This window comes from Struthio camelus, chromosome 2 (genome assembly GCF_040807025.1).
Source record: "Struthio camelus isolate bStrCam1 chromosome 2, bStrCam1.hap1, whole genome shotgun sequence".
Classification (NCBI taxonomy): Eukaryota; Metazoa; Chordata; class Aves; order Struthioniformes; family Struthionidae; genus Struthio; species Struthio camelus.
In genome coordinates, this window is record NC_090943.1 from 57738665 (window position 1) to 57753806 (window position 15142).

General features: G+C 40.3%; 1 protein-coding gene across 3 annotated transcripts in view; it reads right to left on the bottom strand.

Annotated features, from left to right (window-relative positions):
- VPS41 (VPS41 subunit of HOPS complex) overlaps nt 1-15142 on the bottom strand; it is a 111996-nt gene that overhangs the window by 14237 nt on the left and 82617 nt on the right. For all 3 annotated transcript variants that reach the window (XM_068935936.1, XM_068935935.1, XM_009679432.2), the window contains 8 exons: nt 9999-10091; nt 9388-9515; nt 8340-8484; nt 7062-7103; nt 6886-6936; nt 5632-5769; nt 2631-2685; nt 1322-1462 (listed from right to left, as the gene is read on the bottom strand). In XM_068935936.1, the coding sequence (XP_068792037.1) occupies nt 1322-1462; nt 2631-2685; nt 5632-5769; nt 6886-6936; nt 7062-7103; nt 8340-8484; nt 9388-9515; nt 9999-10091 (793 nt within the window). The remainder of the gene's footprint in view (nt 1-1321; nt 1463-2630; nt 2686-5631; nt 5770-6885; nt 6937-7061; nt 7104-8339; nt 8485-9387; nt 9516-9998; nt 10092-15142) is intronic.

Here is a 15142-nt window from a genome sequence, read left to right on the forward strand (position 1 = left end):
ACCTCAAGGGTATTCTGAAAAAGGATGCCAGAGTATCCAGAGTAAGTCATCAAAAACACAAGTAAATAATGCATTTCAATTCACTATAAAGGAGCAATCAAGTAAACAGCCATAAGATGAACTTCATTATGTGAACATCCCTTCCTTTACTCCAGGGTTTAAAAGCAAATTTTCAATTGCTTAATCTAATTCAAAGGGAGCAAGTATTTTGAAATAGTGGTGAGAATGACATAGAAGCCTTTTGCTATTTAAACTGCAACTAGCTAAATGAAATACTAGCAGGAAGAACCTCAATGCTATGTTTTTTCTTCAAACTCCAAAAAAGAGGAAGACCATTTGACTTTCTCTACACAGGGCAGAAGGGACTAATAGAATTGTACAGGTTTTGAATCCTTTTTGTTCCAAAGATATGTCACTAACTGTATTAATCAGTCTCACTTTTAGTGATGCATTGCTTTCAAGTAGGGTTTCTGCTGGTCAAGTAACTTGTAGTGAATATACTATCTTACAATGCAATAACAGATTTTGGTTGCTCCTTCTTGTCAGAATTAGTGGTCTAGTGATGAAGAGATATGTATTCTCATGCTAATTCTAGAAGATATTCAATCCTGCAGAAAAGGGATCCCAGGAGAGACTTTAAAGACTTGATTTAAAGCCCCAGAAGAGGGCGCAAAACTTATCGAGTAAAAAGTTAAACTAATTCTCTTTTTTCTTAGTCATATGAATTCTGATTTTGCCTCCCGAACAAAACTGAAGTTGCTTAGGAGATTCTGACAGCATCCATCTGAATTTTAGTAGCTGTTTGCATCATGGGTGAAAGGCAAGAATGCATTAACAGTTACAGATCTTTTCTTTGTGTCATAGAGAGAAAACCACAGTTACTTTACTGAAATGTCAGAAACATACAGGTCCTTCAATTTTCAGAATTTCAAAGGGAAACAGTTGCAGTAAACAGAATACACAACATCCTCATCAAGCCTGCAGATGGAGTTTTGAGGGTGTCTAAAAACGCAGCCTCATATTCTGACAAATTAAAAGCATGACTCTGTCATTAATTTCTGTTGTTAACAAAATAATTGTGCAGAGCTTAGTCGAACATTAAACGGCTAAGTATCCATTCTGCAGCATGCCCACATGTTGCCTTACTGAAAGATTTTAAGCCCAGCAGTACAGCTATGCTGTGTGCTTCACAAACCAGAACACTTCCAAAGCCCTCCAGAAACACTTCCTCTGGCATGCATAAGCATAATTCAATCCTTCACCTGCAATTGCATTCCACAAAAATACACATGCAAGACTGCTGAGAAACTATTCTGCTTACGTGGTTTGTCAATAGAATATAAGATAAGGTCTTCCCAAAGTTCCCCATCATCTTGCTCCTTGGCAAATTCAATAGCCTTATCCACATCATGCAGCTCTTCCATTATCATCTTCAAGGCACTGCGGCTGTTACCCATTCTGCCTAGAAAGGGGGGAAAAAAAATAAGTAAAGAGATTAGAAATCCTAAAGCACTGAGCATTGATAAGAAGGCTTGCACTGCCCTTTCCATAAGAATTTTAAAACTGTGAAAGTGCTTCAGACTACTTTGACCAAGCCCAAATCTAATCTCATTTACTCCGGGAACAGATGCAAATCCCAGAACAGTTGATACAACCTGAACATATGCTTTGCTGAACTGGGATTTGAAGTCTTTCTTAACTATATGTTAGGTCATATGGCGGGGGGGGCAGGGTCTGAACTGCAGCAACATCTAATGTAACAACAGGGAATGTGTGCATGCATACATAAACCGCAACATGATTTACCTTGTATTAAGAGCCTGAATGGACATGCTTAACTTGTAGTAAATACAGTGCAGCTTACACCAATGGAAAATGAAAGGATGGAGGATGAAGGAGCAGTGGAAGCTGTGTGAACAGCTTTAAGTAAATCCATGCCAAACTCATGCCTTTTTTTTTTTTTTTTTTTTTTTTAAGAACATAGGTTACTCTGCTCTCAACTAGTCCACAGAACATTTTTTTTATTAAAACAAACATGGATTAGGTAAATATTGGAATGTTTCCATCACTCTAACAAATAAACATACATAAAAATCTTAGGCTTACAACGCCTTCCATGCAGAGATGGGTTCCTCACCCTGCTGGGGCAGTTCATTTACGATTTAAAAAAATAATTTAAAAAAGCAGCATAAATCTTCCATCTCAGCAAGAGGTAATATTTAAGATATGAGATGCTTTCAGAATAACATATTTGAACAGAGGGGAGAAATAGAACAAATAGGACCACTCTTCTCTTGGAGACTGTTTCAGAAACACTCCTCCCTCCTGAACAAATAAAACCAAAACCCCAACACTCCTACAAAAACAACTCTCTCCCCCGCCAAAAAAAAAAAAAAGAAAAAAAGCAGCACAATAACACAATAAATGAAATTAAGAGACATTATAAATAGCCGAATGCTTTGTTTTATTTTCTAAATCACGTTATTCAGTTCCACTGACTACCCACCAGCTTTGTCTTTGGGAAAGCATGTTAAGTGATAGTAGACAATGAATCACACATTTTTCCTAGCATAAACTTGATGATAAGATTAAAAGACATGTTGTAATTTATCATAGGGAAAGTTACTTACTCAGAAGATAAACCGTCTCTTCGACAAAGTTCCTCTGTTGGCAGATCTCAAGAGCCTAGAATTTAAGAGGAGCAAGGGGAGAAAGAGAATACAGGGAACTATGTGACATAATACTATATTCATCAAAAATGCTGGAAAAGCTAAAAGATACTTCTTCATGAAGATGCATTACTTGTTTTGACAGGATTACAGCTCCCTTAATATCCACTGACAGATCCTCTGGCATTAATTGAAAGAAGAAACACTACGGTACTTTTTGGGTTTTTTTTTCCCCTCTAAGCTTTAATAAATCTGAGGACAGTACAAGCAATTCAGTCTGGATTATGCCAGTCTCTAGCTTTAACCTGTTGACAACTTTTTTCCTCTACTTCTAAAAGTTGCTTAATCCAAAAGCAGTAAGGTTATCCGCTGTCAAGACTTTCTTCCTCTAGAAAGACTCCCTAAAGGTCTCCAGGGATGCAGGGCAACTTGACTTCATCGCCTGTAAGCCTCTGAGGGTAACCGGAATTCTTTTGGGAAGCACAGAGAGTTCTTCAAGCTCTGTGCCAGGGACTTCCTAGCAGATGATGCAAGGCACAATCTAACCTAGGTATGAAAAAATACGGAGGAAGTATTTCCTGCAAATTTGGTTTAAGGACCTCAGGGCTAAATACCACGAGCAGTTACACAGTCTGCACATAGTTGACAAACATATAACACAATTATCAAAATTACTGAACTGATTACTTGCAAGCTTTTAGCAGCAGAAAACTTGCAGGCCTCGTACGCCATAAATGATGCCATGTCTGCTCCTAAGCTGGGAGCAGAAAGCATACACAAAAGATCCATAGCACTCCTGGGAAGACAACTGTTCACTAATAGAGATTTTTGTACTTGGAAATCAAAACTAAGTGCATAAGAGAGAGCTAAGGATATAGGTGGGAATCAATTCTTCCTTCCATGGTCAATCACTTCACATGGATTACCATGAAGACCAGAGACATGCACAAGGAATTTCAGAGTAGGAGTGAATTACCAGCCAGATATTTTGGGGAACTGAAAGAATGAATAATTACCAATCAAGAACATATAAACACAGGTGACAGTCTTCTTTTTCTCTCCACTGAGAAATTAAAGTACAAATTACCAGTATATCTCAATGCTGCATATTTATTGACCGTCAGGCTCCCTCTAGAGGAAAATAGGGAACATACACCTCTCAGTTTATTCAATAAAACTTTTGCTAAACTACAGTTGAATAACAGCGCGTTACAATACTCAGAAAGGTTTTAAAGAATGATTTCTTCCTATTTAGTTTATCAATTACTTACAGTAATGAGTATTATGAACTTGCTCAACTATTTTTTTTTTTTTTTTTTTTTTTTTTTTTACAATTTATAGATTGTACTGGAATCTGCGTAATAGGAACTGAAAAAATTGGTACCTTTTAAATTCTGTTCCTGCGTTCCTGGTTTTTTTTTTTCCTTAGAACAAAAATTTGTGCCAAAAAGTATTACTATATGATACGTATGGTAAAAAGTTTACCCACAAAATCACTAGTGAAGGCAAATTCAATAAGGTTATGTATAGACTGTGGTGGTATCCTTCCTCCCTTCCTTAGCTTCTTTCTTACTGAAAGATATTTAAACATTTTAACTAAGGTTAAAATGACTCCCTTTCTAACATCATTTTCATTTTTCTCACTTCAGTCACTACGGGATCACACGCTCCAAAAGTTCGTTTGCATCTTTTACACAAAGTGCTTTTCTGCATTGCCCGTCACCGCATAGGGATGGCTGGATCTGCAATAACTAAAACTCATTTCCAAAGAAAAAAAGAAGTAAAGAAATTAAAATGAAGCGCAGGCAAGCTACTTGCACAATCATTATATTTTTTATAGTTTTTACACATGAAACCATGATCACTGTAATAATGCCTAGGGTAAAAACTAAGGTGCAGAGCTAAAAATAAAAATAAGTAAACAAACATTGTGGACAGAATTCTGTGACTGAAAACCGCTCAGACTTATTGCCTAAACAGAAAATTGAGACAACCTAGTTTTGTGCAATAGTTTCAATGAAGAACAAGTCTGCCATCTTAACAAAGTATTTTCCAGTGTCTCCTGCTGCTGCATAGAAAAGGCAGCTGACAATTGATAGAAGCAAGTGAAACAAGAACGGTACTAGGAACGGTAGTTCTGTTTAGAATGTCAGCTATGTAAAATGAAGTATTCAATATTACACTTAAAAATATTCCATCAGTGTTGTCATTATATCCACACACAGAGAGGATAGCTTCCAGAATGGCTGAGCAAAGCAGACCTTAACAGCAACCTACACAAATAATAAGATATTCATGCAGCTGAAGAAGAAAACTTAAATTCCCATTACATTCACTTAAATTTGAAGGGGGGGGGCAGTCTTTTTTTTTTTCCCTTCTTCAAATTTCTGGAAGAAGCAGAGGGACAGCAAGCAAGGCAAAAAGTAGAAAGGTTAAGGAAGGTGGAGGCATGGCACTCTAAAACCTTCTGTCTACTAGTGAAAGTAAAAGACAATATTTTCAGCTCTGCTGGCTTAGAGACTGTTACATAAGGTAAATTACTTGAAAGGAACTTAGGACTTTAAAATACAAAGATAAAAACATTCACTTGCCTTCAATTACAGCTACTCAGTTTTTGACGCCTAACTCTAGCTAGCACTACGTTTGACAAAATGATTCTTGATTTTTTGCAAGTACAACCCAGTGTCAAGTCGGAACAGGTACTAAACTGTAGGTGTGCATCCAGTGTGAACTCAGAACTTCTGCATTAAAAATCCTCACAGGCTTCGGTCCTATGAGCTCAAGGAGGAAGGCGTCAGCTGTCAGTCAACTCTGCAAATCAAACCTCTGTAGGTGACCATCACAAACTCAAAAGATTCCTTCTCTTGGCAGTAGAGGGCAGTAGCAGACACACTTACAATTTTGCAATACTACAAGCTACAGACGAAAATCGAGGGACAGCGTTTAGACCTTGGGGGCTTACCTTTTCCAGTGGGCAGTGTGTGCTATCTCTGAGAAATGGTAGTAAATTTGGACGATCATATTCGGCATAAAGGCTGATCTGTTTTTCATGATATCGTTGTCCTTTATGGTGGTCTCTTTTGAAAAGCTTGTGCAAATACTAGGGATCAGAAAAGAGACTCAGAACTCAAAACATTGATACAATATTATTTGGACTCTGCCAATAATAAATACCTTCTCAATAACTTTCCTGGGAACATGCCAAGCACAGAGATTAAAAACTCAGAAGATAAATTTAACATTTTTCTAAAGTATCCTCATCACAGCAATCTCCAAAATCAGCTCTGTAGAACAGGTTGCAACAGGGCTTAAGTAACTATCCTTAAACTGCCATGGAAACTGTTGTATTTTGAATTTCACAGAAAATTCTGGACAAATATATCATATGAAATGTTTTGTTTTTCTAGGTATGCCTGACCACTATGGAAAACCATAGATCAAGTTTTCACAATACCAAACATACTAATCAAAGTACGTCAAGCTATAAATAGCAGGGAAAGCTCCTTCTTTCTGGATGAGCACAGAGAAGCCATGAGAATAATCGAGAGGGTCACTTTTATTCAAAGTGAAGCAGACTTCACACTTTGAAACTGGTATAGCCCTTCCATAAACGGACACTCAGCGTTCTCTTTGTAAAGCTCCTGGGCTGCAGACTGCACTTCCTAGGGCCGCTTGCTAAAACCAGGTGTCTATTACAAAACACGACTGACACGCTCTCAGAATAGCAATGGGGCCTTACCACAGCCTTACACTGGTACTGTAATTCTGCACAAACAAGAACAACCCTATGGAAGTTGCAGCTCCAAAAATGCAAAGAATTGCCTGTCTCGGTGGAACAGCAAAATGAGTTTTCGAGGTGCACCCACTGTCCAGCCCTATTTTTGTGCAGGAAAAGAGGGCTACAAGCAAAAAAGTAATTGACCAGAGAAGACAGGCACCTGTAACACCATAAAGGATTGCTCACAGTATGTTACCAAATAAAGAGTATATTAGTAGGATCTCATAAGCATAGATTTTAAAATTACTTCACTGTTTTACAAATGCTAAGGCCATGTTAGAACTGGATTAGCAAAAGCAGCCACCTTGGTGATCAATGAGATTTCAGTGTCACATGCACACTGACAGGATAACCACATCTGTAAAAGATGCATCAGGAGAGCATCCCAGGAAAGAATTTATTCAGCTCGAAGCAAAAACAAAAGACAGAAATGTTTACCACATGCTGTAGTTCAGGTCTGTTTTCCAACTCTTCAACGACTCTGTCAATCTGAAAGAAAAACAAATTAAAAGCAACAGCTTTAGCAAGCCTGTGTTGAACGCTGCATTTATAAGACTCAGAAGGACAGGTAATATAGGTAAGCACATGGCAAGCCATTTCATTTTTATACTCACAGAAATTTTATCTTCATTATCCAGAAGCATGTCTACTGCTTTCTAAAGGGAAGAAAAAGAACATGGTTAAGAAACAGGTATGCGTGCTTATTCACGGATGGATATCTGATGGCTATTGCAGATGTACTCTTTTCAGAGGCAGTAATTCACTGAGCAGTTTGCATAACATCATCACTCTGCAACAACACAGCATTACAGGGGAACACATCACATATTCTTCCAGAATGCTTCTCCTAAGTTTCCGTACTAATAGCAATCAATACTGGGCCACTTATGTTGCAGATGAAGCATGCCCAGTGAATCACAGGTCACAGAAAGCCACTGCCAAATGCAGTAGAAATATTGTTTGTCCCATTGCAAAAGGGAACTGCAGGATGATGGCTGTAGTATAGGAAAGGTATGACTCAACTTGCCTCACAACTGGATTCTTCCTGGCTCTCTGCACACAGATACCGTAACACAAGCAGATGAGATCATGTAAGGAGAGCGGCCACAGGAGTTCCTGTTCTACTTCCTCTTCCCCAAGACCAAACTTTGTTTCACATCAAAATACAGTTTCCTGACATAACTTACTCTTTTTATTAAACAAGAGTTATACGTTACTTCTCTTATGTAGTTTAGAATGGGCATATCAAAGAACATCATCTTTGGTACAGATGGTCTCATATTTTAGCTCTAGTGCTGAAACAGTCACACAAAAGGACACCTACTTGGCTTTCCACCCAAGATCACATAGATCCTTTCCCTAAAGCTTGTACCAAAGTGCATTTGCTAAGGTTTTAGCCAGCCGTGAAGAAAGAAGGGTGAATTCAGCATAATATGCACACTTCCTCATTTTTGGAATTTAGGTTAAGAACCCTGCAAACTTTCAGATGCGGATTACTTGACTGCGACAAAACAAAAGTGGCAACTACATTCAACATATTTCTCATAACAAATTCAATGCCTCCTCTTCTTGGCTCATCAGTATTACTATTGCATTAGAAACGTAGAAAGAACATCATCATGAAAGTCGACCTGAGAATCACAACTATGATCTCAGATCTGGCTGGCACCTCTTTTTTCTCATTATGAGTGATACTCAGGTTAAAACATAAAGCAACAATTTAATCCTTGGGTCAATTATTCTGCAATCTATGCAAATATCTCCTTACCTCAGAAAGTATCTAGACATAAACCCACGCCTTCTCTCAAAATTGTCTACAGCTTATTCATTTTTAATCCATTAAAACACTTCTATTTGAAAGTGAATATAAGAATCATTAAAAATCACCATACCTCTGTATCAAAATCCATGAGCAGAACAATTTTGTCTCTGATAGAACTGAAAAGATTGTGCTTGTGGATCAACTGGAAGACATCTTTGTGCCTCAGAGTTAGGTAAATTTCTAGGGCCTTTCCATAGCGCTGGTCGTAAGTATACCTGATCAAAAAAGATGTTGTGATACATTTAATTCCACATATCTGAATGTAGGAAAATTGCCTATGAGAGAAAATAAATTTACACTAGGATATAAAGCTTCTTAGGATACTACTTGATTGGATGAATATCTGGAAGAGTTGACACTATTCACTTTTGCCGAGGGGAAAGAACGCTGGACACCATTATTTTTGCCTTTGTTTATATAGCAATCACAGCATTTGTGTTCTGTGGTTCTCTGCATTTTCACTTTCCCCTGTTTTCAAACCACAGGGGAAGCCACACAGAACATTAGCTTTCTATTTCTGGAAGCTAACTGGAATTTTTTTCAGGGCTAAAAACACATTGTTCTCTTAAAACTTTGGGACAGACTGTAACAGAGCAATGGATAGTGAGCCTAAGCTCTTCAAAAAAGCAGTACAAGAACTTCTTAACACAAGGATCAGGCTGCGAAAACCAAAGATTTTCTTCCCTGTATGAAGTAGCCTAGAATCAGATCAGTTTTAAGACATTTTCCAGTCACATATTTCTAGTCATGCAATAAACTTAAATTTACAACTTTTGAAACAGGAGAAAAACGCCATTTTGTTTTCCTCTGGGTAATTCCAAAAGGCACACTTCACAAAAGAGGCCTCCTCTGACAGAAAAGCATAAAGAGCAATGCCAGCTATTTGTTTTAGAATAAGAAATAGCAAATCTAATCTTGTACCAAACTCTTTGCCTTCATACTCTGTGCATGTTCTCTGAGGAAGGGAAAAGAATTGCTAAGTTGTGCAATCAGAGGAGTGGAATGGAGAGTAGAGAAGGTTGATATTCTGTAGGCTGCAGCAAGCTAGTCAAATATTTATAAGCTACAGGATACTAACATGAGTTTACTTTTTTGTAATAGTGTAAAATTGTACTTACAACTCTGCAAGTGTTCTCAGCAAAGTCCTATTCTGCGGATCTTTCTTCAGGTGGTCCACTACAGCTTGAACTATGATTGTGTTGTTGTAGAGATCTCCAGGCCACTCTTTTATCAGCGTTGCAAACCCCTAAAAGTATGAGAGAGAGTAACTGAAATGCCTAAGGAACGTTTCAAAACATCAAAGCCTCATCTAAGACTTTGAGATGATACCTGCTGCATTTCACCTCTAAGCCATTTTTACGTGCCCACAGACATGAACTGTGGAGAACACAGATGGTCCTTCTTAGAGTAATGTTATTAAGATTTATGAAGCTGAGTCTCTTTCAGGTGCTGCGTGCTTTGTGAAGCACCTTTACTACTTGTGCTACAATAAATTAATTAAAAATAATAATGCTCATGACAAGTAACCAATCTCACAATATTTGTGTGCTCTGAAAAACATTCTACTTATTCTCTTAGATATTGAAAAAAAATTCATCTTTTTCTGTTTTAATTATTGTTGAATTGACCATTGACAATCGTTTGAATACCACAGAGAATTTGCTATCAGAATTCTAAACTGCTGAGGGTATTTTGCTGGTAATAACCATTACATTACGGGCTGCTGTACCTCATAGTCGCTTTCCAAAAACTCATGCAGGACCATTTCGTAGATAAGAGGTTTCAAAACTGGATCCCGTCTGGGCAAGTAATGACTAATTGCCTATAGGAGCAAAGAGAACAAAGAGTCAGAAGGGAATGGACATATAACATCCCAGTAGACTGATTATAGGGAAAAAAAAAAAAAAAGGACTATTGTGAAATAAACGCAACATCCTTGTCCCCAAACATGGCTCACGGTAAACACTAGAAGCTCTGTAAATTCATATTTTAAACAGCATCCTAATGTAATTTGCTTTAACATAGCACATATTCGAACTGCATTACCTACCTGAAAGAACTTTCATTAGAAAAATAGTGATAAGGTATTAGTTGAAATGTGGAAGTCAGCTGCTGGATGTACAGAAGGCCAAGCATTTACTGCAAGCTGCTGGAAAATAAAACCCCTCAGAAGATTCAAGTTTGCAAAATCTATTCTGTCCAATTTTGCTATTTTATCTCGTAAAAAAGTATGAACATTCCTTAGCTGAAAACCATATACATATAATTCATGATGTACTGCGAAGTAACTACATTTAATAAAGAGTTTTGCTTCACTAGCTATTTCTACTTACCCAAATGAAAATTAATTTGAGAAAGGATGAATGAGTTCATCCTTTGGAAAGGTTGAACAAGTGCAATCTGTTGCTCTCTAGGAGTTGCTAAGGAACTGCATTCTTGCAGGCAAGAAATGAGAACCCAGCCAGAACAAAATCAGTCCATACTAGGGAATTTCAGCACAGGGTCTCATTAGCACTCTTACCATACAAATAGAGGTTATTACAGCCTGCCAAAACAAACCCTGCCACCAGCAGCTGTGTTGGGACTTTGGGGCTTGTAGCTGAAGGTCCAACACTGCTGAAGTTCCTCCAAATACTCGAAGATGCTGCTTACTGCTTCCTAATGGCATATGATGTGGCAGCATTCTGTTATCAGATTTATGTTGCTGGATTGAACAAAGCAGGAAAAATTACATGTCGCTAGGACATAGTTTTTCTTGCAGCTTTACAAACAGCAATGACTGTTCACAATAAGTTATCCCAATATTTAAATCAAAACAATAGCCTAAGTTACATGTGTTGTGGAAGTCATCCATTCATATGTGAAAAAGGAGATGAAAATAAAAGAATGAAAAAAAATTTTTTAATGACTTTGCAAAAATTAACTGCTCATCCCTCACAGGAGACCTCTCCTCTCCCCACTATCTGAGCTTGGCCAGTCTTCCAAAAGACAGTACACTGCCAGCATCAGCTCTCGTCTGTTACGAAATTTAATAATGAACTTGGGGCACTCCCCTGCTGGCTGCCCTGCGGAATCAAATGCCTGAGCCCCCACAAAAAGGTCTCTTCCAACCATAAAGTAAGAAAGCAGTGACACTGGACATCACCTGGAGACTTGAAGAAAGGGGATGTTCTCAAACTTCTGTTTTTAGATCTGCTTTCTACCTTCCTGCTGCCTCCTAAATGAAGAGTCTGGTCCAACAGGCTTTGCAGAAACTCTTGGCTCCAATTTCTGTGCACAATTGACTGCAGAGCAGTGCAGCTGCTCTTGGACGAAGGGGCTGGGCTGTCTCGGGAAGGAAATCCCTCCTGCCTGAAGTCCCCCTGCTTCAAAGAAACATCGCAACTGCCTCCTGCAGTTTGGCCTCAGTGCTCAAAGACAGAGAACCACCCAAGTTGTTTTTAAGCCTAGGCACAAAGCTGAACTAAGACCTGTGCTGAAAGTTACAAACTCTTTCTATTTTATTTTTAAGCAGTAGTTAAGGAGTGAGGTCGGGCAAACAGAAAATCAGCTCCAGAATGAGGATGCCTTTGTATCAATTCCTGAACCAAGTGCTCCACAGTAGAAAGTGACTTTAATAAAAAGAGGAGGCTATACACGGAAACATTTCCTTCCTTCATTTCTCTTTAAGACATGCTTTTTGACTTTTGATCAATAGCTGTAAGGGTGAGACACACACCAGAAACCCCATATAAAAGTCAGCATGAGACGTTCTAAAATTTCTCATCGGTAAGACCAAACCGCAAACATTTATTCCTCAGAGCATACCCAGGAGATCAAACAGGCTGCCTGGATATTTTTGTTCTGTTCTAAGCCCACCGCAGTCAGGTGAAGTCTTTGATGTGTCCTCTAGTCAACATTTTTATCATTTAAACATTCCTGCTTCTAGCTGATCATCCCGCACCCCTGCAGGAAGTTACTGTTCTCACAGCAGCTGACAGAATGGAGCGTATTTCCCGTGCCACAGTGGCAAAGACTCACAGAGTTTGGCATCTTATTTCAAATTCATCTTCCTCAGCTGTCTGAGCTGAGACATCAGGTTTTACACTGAAGCCAGGCTCTAAAATCCTGCAATTGCCATAACAAGGTTTGCTACAGGAAATTCACTGAAGACACAAGAGAGACCAAGTTATCAAAACGCAGCCTCTGGTATCCAAACCCTTTGAGTACAGAACGAACACACACATACACGCACACTAAAAGAATCACATGACCAAAACAAACAAAAAATCTCCACGTTCTAATGGCTTTGGCATTGGGGTGTCACTAATAAGTCATTCTGCAGGAAAAGAAAGCGTAAACCTTTAGTTTCACTACCACCTTGGTTAGTGGCATATCATGCTATACTGGAAACATCAGATGTTAGGCATTGGCTTACATACACAAGGAAATTTCTTTAAGAAAACTTTTCAAACCGCGCAAGTAACTGATGAGGGTGACAGCATAAACAAAATAAACATCCCAAAGCAAAGGACACATCATCCAAAGGTCATTTAATTTCATTTCTTTGTGTTAGAAAACACTCTGTCTCCAAACCTCAAATATAACCTCCTCCTCATCATCGTTGGGCACCAACGATACCAAGGGCAACTTGGAAACTATCAAACAGGATTTCAGACCTCTGGGAATGGTGGTCAAGGGCTGGCAACAGGGTTTTGGTTTCTATGACCATGGGACCCTATTTGAAGGCCAACAACTGATTGGGAGAGATAGGATCCACCTCGCTAAGCAGGGTACATGCGTCTTTGCCAACAGGCTGGCCAGCCTGGTAAGGAGGGCTTTAAACTAGGAAAGACATGGTAAGGGGAGAGTTGTAGAGACCATGCAGTCAGCAAAACAGGGCTCAAGTGGGGATACCTCCAGCAAGTGCATGCAGCCAAGGAAGTACCTACAAGACATGATTATGGGGTATCCTCTTGCACCCCTGCTGGGAAATCAGCACACTCGAATACCTCTGAAGCGCCTGTATAGCAATGCACACAGCACGGGGAATAAACAGGAAAAATTAGAGAACTGTGCGCAGTCGCAGGGCTACGATCTCACTGCAGTTAGAGACATGGTGGGATAGCTCACATGACTGCAATGCTGTCATGGATGGCTATGTGCTTTTTTAGGAAAGACAGGCCAGGAAGGCGAGGGGGTGGAGTTGCCCTTTATGTGAGAGAGTATCCGGAACATATGGAGCTCTGCCTAGGTGTTGACAATGAGCAGGTTGAGAGCTTATGGATAAGGACTAAGGGGCAGATAAACATGGGTGATACTGTTGTAGGTGTTTGCTTCAGGCCACCTGATCAGAAAGAGGTAGTTGATGAGGCCTTCTACCGACAGCTGGAAGTAGCCTCACGATCACAGGCCCTGGTTCTCATGGGGGACTTCAACCACCCTGGCATCTGCTGGATGAACAACACAGCAAGGCACAAACTATCTAGAAGGTTCCTGGAGAGCACCGACGATAACTTTCTAGAACAGGTGATGGAGGAGCCAACAAGGAGAGGCATGCTACTAGACTTTGTACTAACAAAGGAAGGAAGGACTGGCTGGAGATGTGAACGTTAGGGGCAGCCTTGGCTGCAGTGACCATGAGATGGTGGAGTTCAGGATCCTGCAAGGAGGGAGCAGGGTAAGAAGTAGGATTGCAACCCTGGACTTCAGGAGAGCTAACTTTGGCCTCTTCAGGAACCTTCTCTGAAGAATCCCATGGGGTAGGGCCCTAGAAAGAAGAGGGGTCCAAGAGAGCTGGTTAATATTCAAGTATCACTTCCTCCAGGCTCAAGAGCAGTGCATCCCTCTGAGTAAGAAGTCCAGCAAAGCGGGCAGGAGACCTGCATGGAGGAGCAAGGAACTCCTGGCAAAACTCAAACATAGGCAAGAAGCATATAGGAGATGGAAGCAGGCACAGGTCACTCGGGAGGAATATAGGAATGTTGTCAGAGTACGCAGGGATGCAACAAGGAAGGCTAAGGCCCAGTTGGAATTAAATCTGGCAAGGGATGTCAAGGACAACAAGGGAGCTTCTTCAAATACATCAATAACAAAAGGAAGACTAAGGAAAACATGGGCCCACTGCTGAACGGGGTGGGTGCCCTGGTGACGATGGACACAGAACACAGAGATACTGAATGCCTTCTTTGCTTCAGTCTTCACTGCTAAGGCCAGTCCTCAGGAATTCCAGACCCTGGGGACCAGGAGAAAGGAAGACTTCCCCTTGGTCAAGGAGGATCGATTTAGAGATCATTTAAGCAAACCTGACACCTACAAGTCCATGAGCCCTGATGGGATGTACCCACAAGTGCTGAGGGAGCTGGTCGATATCGTTGCTAAGCCACTCTCCATCATCTTGGAAAGGTCCTGGAGATCAGGAGAGGTGCCTGAGGACTGGAAGAAAGCCCATGTCACACCAGTCTTCAAAAAGGGCAAGAAGGAGGAGCCAGGAAACTACAGGCCTGTCAGCCTCACCTCCATCCCTGGAAAGGTGATGGAACAGCTCCTCCTGGAGGTCCTCACTAAGCATCTGGAGGACAAGAAGGTGATCAGGAGTAGTCAGCATGGATTCACCAAGGGGAAATCATGCTTAACGAACCTGATAGCCTTCTATGATGGAATGACTGGCTGGGTAGATGAGGGGAGAGCAGTGGATGTTGTCTCCCTGGACTTCAGCAAGGCTTTGGACACTATCTCCCATCACATCCTCACAGGCAAGCTCAGGAAGTGTGGGTTGGATGAGTGGACGGTGAGGTGGCTTGAGAACTGGCTGGATGGCCGAGCTCAGAGGGTTGTGGTGAATGGCGCAGAGTCTAGCTGGAGGCCTGTAGCTAGCGGTGTCCCCCAGAGGTC